General features: G+C 36.6%; 1 protein-coding gene across 2 annotated transcripts in view; it reads left to right on the top strand.

The window, feature by feature from the left end:
* Positions 1-10567, top strand: part of Zpld1 (zona pellucida like domain containing 1) — a 70298-nt gene that overhangs the window by 37061 nt on the left and 22670 nt on the right. For both annotated transcript variants that reach the window (XM_021185354.1, XM_021185355.1), the window contains one exon: positions 8057-8277. In XM_021185354.1, the coding sequence (XP_021041013.1) occupies positions 8057-8277 (221 nt within the window). The remainder of the gene's footprint in view (positions 1-8056; positions 8278-10567) is intronic.

Raw genomic sequence — 10567 nt, 5'->3', positions numbered from 1 at the left:
TAGAACTCTCAGCTCCTCCTGTGCCATGCCTGCCTGGATACTGCCATGCTCCCACCTTGATGATAATGGACAGAACCTCTGAACCTGTAAGCCAGCCCCAATTAAATGTTGTTTTTTATAAGACTTGCCTTGGTCATGGTGTCTGTTCACAGCAGTAAAACCCTAACTAAGACACACACACATCTGTTCTCTAGGTAATGACAAGGAGCTGGGATTTGTAAGCTAGGGATAGTATGAAAACCTACCACTTTTATTTTAGAATAGAAGAAACAGAAACACTATATAAATTATTGTTAAAACCTATGATGATGGCACAAGTTAGTATTGTAATATTTATTGCAGTCCAGGTCAGTAATTTCCAGGTGAGATTTTCTATAAGATGTTAATGAGCTCTTCTTTGTGCTGAAAGCATTCCTTCTTCTTCAGTCAACTGGCTTTCATTTATGCTGTCAACTTTGCAGCAGTAATTTTTTTAGCACATGCATATCAGCCTGTGAATATATATGTGATTGTGTTCACATGATCCTTGCATCTGAAGTATATAGCACCCCTATTTGCTTGCAGTTGACTATCCACTTGTGGCACATCTCTAACCCTTCCAGAGTTCCCTGTGGGCAGGGAGTTTTAATGAGTTTCCTTGATACTTCTCCTCAATCCCTCGACCACAATGTACTGTCTTTGCTAAAAGCATCACTTTTGGAAACACCACTCCACTAGGCACAACTGTGTTTTAAGGCAGGATATTTTGCTATACTTTGTATATTTGGTATAAAGATGAGAAAGGGAGACTGGCCCTTTTTTAAGTTCTGTCACGTGGGTTGTTACTGCTGTTAGATTTCATTCAGATGCAAAACGAGATATATCATTGGACTAAGAAAAAATTATGTACGCATGTGCACACACACGTGTAGTATCTGTGTAGATACTCACAGACACACACACAGACACACACAGATACACACACTTCCTCTTACTGCTTTTATATTTGGACCTTCCCTCTTGTACACTTGTGCATCCTACCAATACATGTTCGGTGGGCATCCTTAGTTTTCCCAGATGAAATCATCCTAAGAGCTTCTGCCCAGTGAAAATAATTAGCCGTATCTTAGCAACTGAATTGACTGAGAGACTCCACATGAGCATCTCCGGGAGCCTGAGAGAGATGTGAGAGGTGCAGGCATCTCTTACACCCACGTGAAGCAGTGCCTGCATTTTAATGAGTTTCCTTGATAATTCACTTTTTTTCCATAAAGTGCAAGAGGTGACACTTAGAGAGCTCATGATGGTCTTGCTGGCTTTATGTATGGACGCCATCATGAGAGAGCCATCTCATTCCACAACTTGGCTGTGTGACACTTGCTGCTATTAGTGATGACAGGCTTCAGCAAATACGTAAATGGGAAGAGAAAATGATATTAAAACTATTAGAAGGAGGGAAAGTTAACAAGTTATCAAGACTAACTTAAATAAATAAATAAATAATACATACACAAATATCAAAGCCCCCTAATTTTCATACTGTTTAACTTGTTCAGTTTGATGTCAGATAATAGCTACTAATAAGGTAAGTGATGTTCACTGTAAACTCTGAAGACAGAGATATTCTCAAGTAGTTGGCAAAGACAGAAATGTGATACAGGCAGTCAAGGTGGATCTAACGGATGCCATATATTTTTTTTGTGAAACGTAGAACCTATATGAAATAGTTGGAAACTGTTGTTAGATTATTTCTCTTTTTGACTTGAATGTTCTCCTGAGTAACAGTATAGCCCACTGTTAATAAAGAAAGCATTTTCTCTGATAATAACTGTACCCTTCTTTTTTACTAACTAAATGAGGGTTATTTGTGAAAGAAATACAGCAAATATATAAGTAAATAGTTGCTAGTATTTCTAGGCATGCTGAGAAAAACTAGAACCTTTGATAAGTTTATAATATAATGGAAAAAGAAAATATCCACTCACATATAATATAAAAGTGATTTTATAAACCCATCCTTAAAACATTATGGAACAGGGCACATAAGAATCAGAGAAACTAGGTAGTATACCAAAGGACAACATTGATGCTGCTTTGTCTGTTGTTAGATTATTTCTCTTTTTGACTTGAATGTTCTTCTGAGTAACAGTATAGCTTACTGTTAATAAAGAAAGCAGTTTATAGTCCAGTTAGCACTTTTGTTCTTTCCCATCTGATAATAACTGTACTCTTCTTTTTGACTACCTATTTTCTGTTTTGTCTTGAGTATCCCATACAGACCCTAGCCTCCCAAGAACTAGTTCTATCCTCTTTAACTTCCCCTTAATCTGTTACCTCCCAGAATAATTCACTCATCAATGAAGCTATCACCCCCACTTTAAAAAAAAAGCCCAATTGTCATTGACACCCACAGCTCTTTATTCCCTCACCTAATCAATTTCTTCTATACCCCAGACAGTCTCTTTCCAAACACGTCAACTGGACAAAGACCAGTGGACAATGATGTTCAGAGTGCTTCCATGTCACCAGGCCATGTTGTAAGTGACTCTTTCCCCCTCCCCCATTTTCTTCTTTATTCAACCACAATCCACAAGCTTCTTCAAATATTGGAGCACCATCACCCTGATCCCTAATAAGTACAAGACAGATGTACTTTTGAACCTTTTATTGACACAAGGTAGCATTCAGTTTGGACACAATAAAGTTCAATAGCCTCTGGTCTAGAACAAAAGAGATGGTGCTGATTTTTAGGATCAACTCTAGGGTATTCTACAACTGAAAACATAGTAAAGACTCACTTCTAGAACGTCTCTTGAGATGTTTATTTGAACCACTGCTCTGCGGTAATCAGTACATACTTGCAGTCATATTTCAAGATATTGTTATCATAGTATCAGAAGATACAAGCATATAGATGGTGTGATTAATTCCACTGATCCATGTTCTTATAATTGAATAATATAGTTTGAGAACATTAAGCTTTCTGAATGGCACTAAAAGGTGGTGTAGTTCTCCAAGCTAAAAAATGATTAAAGTGAGCTGAGAAGGAGTCAGGCTGTCACAGGCTAAGAATTTACGGCTTCGATTGTGATTGTATGCTGCTGGATTAACACAAAATGACTATGGAATTGTTGAGAGAAAGAACACAGGCAGCTCTACTAATTCAATATATAAATGATGTCCTACAAACATGTGGCTAGGAAGTGGGGTCTGGAGACAAAAGTGCAATTACATTTTCAGGGAATGGTATTGTTTCAGGGAATGGTATTTTACTCATGGGAAAGAGGTTGTATTATATCTTTATTTATGTATATAGACTGAGCTCCATCATGTCTTTAAAGTTATTAAATTTATTCATATGGTAAGTATACTCTATGAACTCCCAATCAGGATACATGTATATGTACACACACACACACAGATATATATATATATATATATATATATATATATATATATATACACACACACACACACATATATATATTCATACTTTTACATTTATACATTTACACTTTTCAGGACTTCAACAAGTCTGTTTCAGGCTAAGGCTTGGCCACAATGATAGGTGAAAAGTATATGCAACATTTTTTTAACCAGTGTTATTTATTAATATATTTCAATATTTTAATGAGAAGTTTAGCTTGTCAGAGATCTCAATGAAAAACATTGGCCTGTTGTACACAGACTATGTAAGCAGGTCTGTGGCTGAAATGCACTCAGCTTATTTAAACAGATTAGAAGTCATCTCCTAGGGACAGTCCCTGTTTTGCGCTTGTCATTAACTCACAATCATTGGGTTAATACTCAAGTATCATGCCAGTCACTGGCAGTCAAAGCTTCCAAGTTTAGTTATTGAAAACAAATATTATTTACTAGCTGGGGATATCTTTCCTTTGATAGCAACTATCCTTTGGCAACTTAAAGTATCTTTTTCCCCTGTCTCAAAGCTTCCCAAAGGTAGAGTTGAGCTGAATAGATGTCTTTAGTATCTACAACTAGAATAAATTAAAAAAAAAAAAAAAAGAAAAGAAAAAAGAAAAAAAATGTGTTTCTCTGAGGGACAGTGAAAAAGTCTTTAGAAAACAGAGAGAGAATGGATTTCAACAGATCTCCTTTTTTTCCTCTGTAAAAGTCCTTTAATTTGTCACCATATCTTCAAGTGGGATCAGCTTGTAGAGAATTCAGCTCCACTGCAGGGTTACAAGACTTTGGCAGTAAAGCAGAAAATGGAAACAAGCTTAAGTTGTTACTTCTGGGCACAGAAACCATTTCCATCTGCTAAGGTGGATTCTAAGCAGCAATTAATCCTCTCAAACAGAGGTGCTGAAGTTGAAGTCTCTGGCTGGCTTAAGTCAAGGAAAGGAAACCTGCCTCTTTGGACATGTATATCAATGTGCAGTTCTTTTTAGTGTCTCTAGCTGCATATGTGTCAGAAGATGGCCTAGTCAGCCATCAGTGGAAAGAGAGGCCCATTGGTCTTGCAAACTTTATATGTCCCAGTACAGGGGAACGCCACGGCCAAGAAATGGGAGTGGGGGTAGGGGAGTGGGAGGGGAGGGTATGGGGGACTTTTGGGGTAGCATTGGAAATGTAAATGAAGAAAATACCTAATTAAAATTAAAAAAAAGAAAAAAAGTAATAAGAACAATTCTAAGAGAATAAATAATTGCATGTTAACAAACAAGACCAGTTAAATAAAATAAAATCTTAATACAAAAAAAATAATATATAAAATAACGTAACCATACCTGTACATTGAGCATAAATCAAACTCAGAACTCATGAATAGTTAAATATTTGACTTACCTTTTAGGTAGACATTTTGTTGTAGTAAAGAGATGGACCATTTTATATGTAAATGTTGCCCAGATCTTAATTGTGCTTGCCATATGGCCTCATTTCCTGATATTTGTTTTGCTTTCTATTTTATAATCATGATGAAAATGGAACTGCCCACATTCCAAACACTCAGAATTTATTTCTTTACTCACACAATCTCTCTGGCTTTATACATGTTTCATTCTTTTATTTTACATGACTACTAAGCTCAATGCTATCTTCTCCAGGAAGCTATTCTTAGTGAGCTCATATAGGTTACTTTGTCTTTCTTTGTCACCCCTCACCCACCCTGTCCAATATTTCTGTGAATCATATTACTGTGCCTGCTTTCCTGAATAAATTGATATAAACTGGACTACTGCTTTTAAAATGCTCAACGCAGTCTATTGCTCCAGTGTGTCATACAATTAATTAAATACTCTCTGGAGTGCCTTAGTGAATATAATAGGTTTGGTACCTTCTGGGACATACAGTTTATTGAACAAATATTTAATGCTGTATGACAGCAAAAGCTAAAGTGGCATATTTCGTATTTGTGATCAGGGAAATCTTTGAGAAAAGAAATATATTTGAGGTCTGAAAGGTGAGTCATGGCTACTCAGGTAAAGTGTGGGTATGAGAAGAGGCAGTACCCCTTGTTGAGTATTAAAGCGTATCTGATGAGATGGGCCAGTCTTAAGGATGCTCTTTGAAATCTTGACATTTTTGACCTGGGATACATTTGTACAACTCCCTGTTAGATCACTCGTTATAACTCCTTCAAACATTCTTTATGCTCTTGTGACAGAAACCTTCTGTCCCAGGAGGTAAACACATTGTGGCATCTATCAATCAGTCTAATCCTTTAAAACAAATGGACACCATTTTGTTTAATGAATGTGGTGAGCAGGCATGGTACAAGAGGAGAATGCAGAGTGAGGCGGGTAAAAGAAGACAGAGAATCTTGCAGATCTACTTGCTGTATGAACCTGGGCCTAAATGAAAGAACTAACATTTTACGTTGTAAATAAGAAGTCTTGAAAAACAACAACAATAACAACAACAACAACAACAACAACAAAACCAAGAAAAGAGAGAGAGGAAGAAAGAAAGAAAGAAAGAAAGAAAGAAAGAAAGAAAGAAAGAAAGACAGACAAACAAACAAAAAGTTGATATAGTTGAATTAATAGTGCACCAAATGAAGAGGGGCAAAGTAGCTTATAGATACTCAATAAATACTTGATAAATATTCAAAAAATGAAATATTTTATTCTAAGGAAGAGGAACATTTAAAAATTATGGTTGCATTTAAATGGTTAATGTTGTTTTAGCCCTATTCTCTAGTTTAAGTGTATTTATTATCTTCTATGGTGGCAAAGCATATCTTCATTAATTTTAGTTTTCCATCCATGAATGGATTATTAGGATTTTGTCATACACCTAGCCCTTTCTTTTGCCCACAAAAAGTTTTTTGGTTATTCCACATAATTGAAATGAATTTGAAATTATTATCAAATATGCAAACTTCCATATTGACTTATTTACTTTTGCAAAACATAGTTTATTTTACTAGTAAAAAAAAGTATAGAGAATCATATTTCCAAAAATATCTACTACTGACATTGTTAAGATTGTGTTACTTAAGCAAATTCTTTGCTGAATATCTTGAATGAGATTGCATAATTCTTAGATGAACATTCTTTATCACATCTCAAAACTATTTTATTTGGTTTAGTTTTGTTTTCTTTTTAAATGATCAATGTAATTTATCCAAGTGGTACAGTCAGCTTTGTCTGTCTCCCCATTTTGTAAATTTGATGCCTGGTTTGACTCTTCATCTTACTAAGAGTCCAATATTAAAAGTGGTGAATGCATGGTACTCATACCCTAGTGCGAATATAGCAAAGGACCCAGAAAATGATTGAAAACAATGGACACACACTGCCCCACAAGGTAAATTAAAGCTATTGGTAATTGTCCCGCAGTTCTGAAGGCCAGAGACTCAACATCAGAGTGCGTTCCTTTCAAGAGTCTGCAAAGCAATCTTTCATGTTTCTCTGTAGCTTGATGATGGTGTTCAGACAGTCTGTGTGCACCATGGCTTCCAGACCCATCATTCCACTCTTCATCATTCCACTCTCTGCCATCAGCTCATGTTCTTCCTCCATCCTCTAACTGCATCTGCCCATCTTCAGCTGGAGCTCACTTTACCCAGTGACCTCATCGTCACTCAACTAATTAAATTTGTAGCAATCCCATTTTCTAATAAAGTCTGGAGCATGAGAGGTTGGAACTTTGCTATATTGTTTCCTGGGATGGGACACAACCCAGCAAAAGTAAAATCTGCTGCTAGGAATTGCTTATCCGTTGAACTCTCCTTTTTCTATGCACTTTCTTTATTATTTGTAGAAAAACTGCTAGAGATATGAAAACTCTCTCTCTCTTTGTGTGTGTGTGTGTGTGTATGTGTGTGTGTATGTATGCACGTGGGCATGTACATGTGTGTGTGTGAAAGTTTATGCATATTCTCATGTCTAGAATGTTTCCTGATAAATCACAGAGGCACGAAGAACCATGCAAATTATATTTTGCCTCTCTATGCCCAACTAATGCATGCAATATCACTGGCACCTTTCTCTTAAAGCAAGTTATGCATTTTGTACACAGTATCAGCACACTGTATTTTGTTTCCTTTTTCTAATATTATTTACTGTACATTAAGTAAAATGAGGTTATTCCAGGTGGCTTTTGTTTCCATGTCCTGGATAGGATGAGACACCAAACGTGCTGAATAATTTGGTGGAGGGCAAGGTTTTAACTTCTCCCTTTCTCTTGTGAAAACACATGGTTTGTACCACTTCACTCTAGACAGGAAATCTGAATAATTCAGCTATTCTGGTTCTAAATTTTCTCAGTAACCTGATTTCAGCACTCAGTTCTTCTGTCATTCAGCAGGGGAAAGCTGGCATGCGTATCCCTCGAACAGCAGGCTCAAGGAAACAGAGGTGACACAAAATGTGTCAAAAAAAACCCTGTTCCATACTAAATCAATGACTACTACCCTTAATAACATGCACACTGGATAATGACTAGAAATGAGTTACACAAAGGAGATGATAAATAAAGGAGCAAACACTTAAGTCATTCACCTGCTCTCTACTGTGCTTTTATGACTTACTTCAGCTTTTATGTGTTTTTTTTTTTTTTTTTTTTTTTTTTTTTTTTTTTTTTTTTTTTTTTTTTTTTTTTGCTTCAGCGGAAAGAGACATCAGTGTCTACTGTGGAGTGCAGGCCATTACGATGAAGATTAATTTTTGCACGGTCCTTTTCTCGGGATATTCAGAAACAGATCTGGCACTGAATGGAAGACATGGGGATTCCCACTGCAGGGGCTTCATCAATAACAACACCTTTCCAGCAGTGGTCATTTTCATCATTAATCTCAGCACCTTGGAGGGTTGTGGAAACAATTTAGTGGTAAGATTTCTATGAAATCCTGTGCTATACCTGAGGTCATAAATAAACAAGCTCCCGTTTCATGAAATAATCAGGAGCCCAATCTATCTTCAGGAAACAAAATTCCAATAAAGCCAAACAAATCATTTTCCTTTGCCTGTTTAAAGGTTGAACTCCCAAATATACAATTCTGTCTTCTGATAATGGTTCTGTTGATAGGAGCTGGGCTGGAGAGATGCATGTGCTCTGCTATGGTCCTCTAAGCAGTGTTCTGTTAGATTGACATTGATGGACATCTCTAACAACGAGCCATATTCTTCATGCTTCTATGGGTACCTCAGATCATAAGAATGTTTTTGTTCCTTTGCTGTGATCTAGATCTTATCACCGCATTCAGTAAGAAAGATTGAAGATAGAATGGGAAACCTGAACTCGTTTTTCATGTTTACCCTTGACTGGTAGCCATCACTATTCTGTAAAAGAAAGCTGTATCTTGTGGGAAGTTCTTCATGGTGTAGGACTGTCCATTGCATTTAAAAAAGTGCTTATTCTATCCAGTTTTAACCATAGTATTCTGAAAGTGTCCCTTTCCAGTTATTTTGACAACCAAAGCAGTGCTTTGAACATTTTTACTCTGACTGAAAATTCATAATTAATATCATTCACCATTTTATGAGTTCACTCACCAAAAATAGGAGTATAGAAAAAATTGACACTCAAGTGAATAAAATTAATTGAAATTAAAAATATCTGGTGGAAGCATTAATTATGTTACATTTTACCTAGTACTATGTTTTATTGAGCTTGCTCAAATATCATCTTATCAATAAATCTTAATGAAAGTGGTATAATACACACAATTGCTTAATGCATTAAATGAAGAAAAAATTGGCTTTCAGTCTTTAAAAAAATTATTTCTAGGGATGAAAAAGAAAGGCTTGATTATTCTCTGGGCATGGTTAATAAGATTTGGTGGAGGCCAGAAGAAAGGAAAGAGATTTATTTGAATCTCCTTTATCTTATCCCAAAGGGCAGTTAGAATATTGTGCCCATGACCATTTCTAAGCCTGCAGACTGTGTATTGTTTACTCTTTTTATTAAAAACGTTTATTCATCTCTCTGAGTTGTGTTCACAGAGGTTATGAAGCAGGCTTAAGGGAGAAGGTGGTTAGCTGATTATTGTATGTTTTGTTTTCTAGTGGTGAGAGCTCAGGTAGAGACCGGCAGAATCTCCATTTCTCCCATCATATTTCAAAGCCTCACTTTCATAGATTGAAGCCACTGTTGCCTTATTTGATAGACTATAACTATGAAGGAAAGACAGGGGAAATACTATTCTGCACATGTGTGCTTTTCACATTTAGAAAGCTGGTGAATTGGGGTTGGGGATTTAGCTCAATGGTAGAGCGATTGCTTGGCAAGCAAAAGGCCCTGAGTTTGGTCCTCAGTTCCCAGCTCTGGGGAAGCAGGGCAAATCTGGTGGACTTAAAAAGTGTTGAAGGAAGGGAAGACTTTCTTAATTTTTGTATTTTACTTTGGATGTCACTAGCTTTGGAGCCTCCTTGGAGGACATTCTTACATGAGAAAAAGTAAAGAGTTTACTGTCTCACTGGGTTAGTTTTAAAATAAATGTTCTCTTCCTACTTATTTTTGCCTCATACACAAGCTAGATATTTGCCTTAGCCCTACCCATATACCGTTAGGCTCCTGCATAGACTTTATTCTATCATTGAATATCTAATATTACTTATCTCATAAATATCTCCTCAGAGAATTCATGGAATGCTGTGTGATATTTGGCATGGTGAGAGAGCAACTGTGTCCCTCCTAAGTTTCATGAAAATCATAAACATAATTTCTATGATGATTGGGCTTCAATTTTAGTAGGATTTATGAATACAAGGAAAGCTTAGAGTATAGGAAAACGTAAGTGTAACATTCCCAAGAATTCCTGGGAGTTCATGGTCTCCTTGAAATTTGTCTGAGAATGGGAATTCCATGATCCTCCAAAGAAAACCACTGGAAAGTCTAATCCGTAGTAAATTTAGCACTTGTGCTTATTTGTTCAAAATTATGTGTAAGACGCATGACATGGTGCTGTATTGAAGACACAAATGTAAGACCTAAGTGGGTCCGGTCCACCTGGCATTCTGAGGATGGCAACCATGTGCTACAGAGAATTAACACATGTGAGTAAGTTGGAGGCTTTCTGGGGAAGGTGCAGTGTTATAAACGGGTAACAGGTACTGATGAGATGAAAAGTAGAGAACTGGCTGAAGCAAACTCAAAGGCCAGAACAAGGTGAGCTCTG

The sequence above is a fragment of the Mus caroli genome, chromosome 16 (assembly GCF_900094665.2).
Source record: "Mus caroli chromosome 16, CAROLI_EIJ_v1.1, whole genome shotgun sequence".
Taxonomy (NCBI): domain Eukaryota; kingdom Metazoa; phylum Chordata; class Mammalia; order Rodentia; family Muridae; genus Mus; species Mus caroli.
The sequence above is the reverse complement of the archived record's forward strand: the minus strand, read 5'-3'. Positions and strand labels throughout refer to the sequence as shown.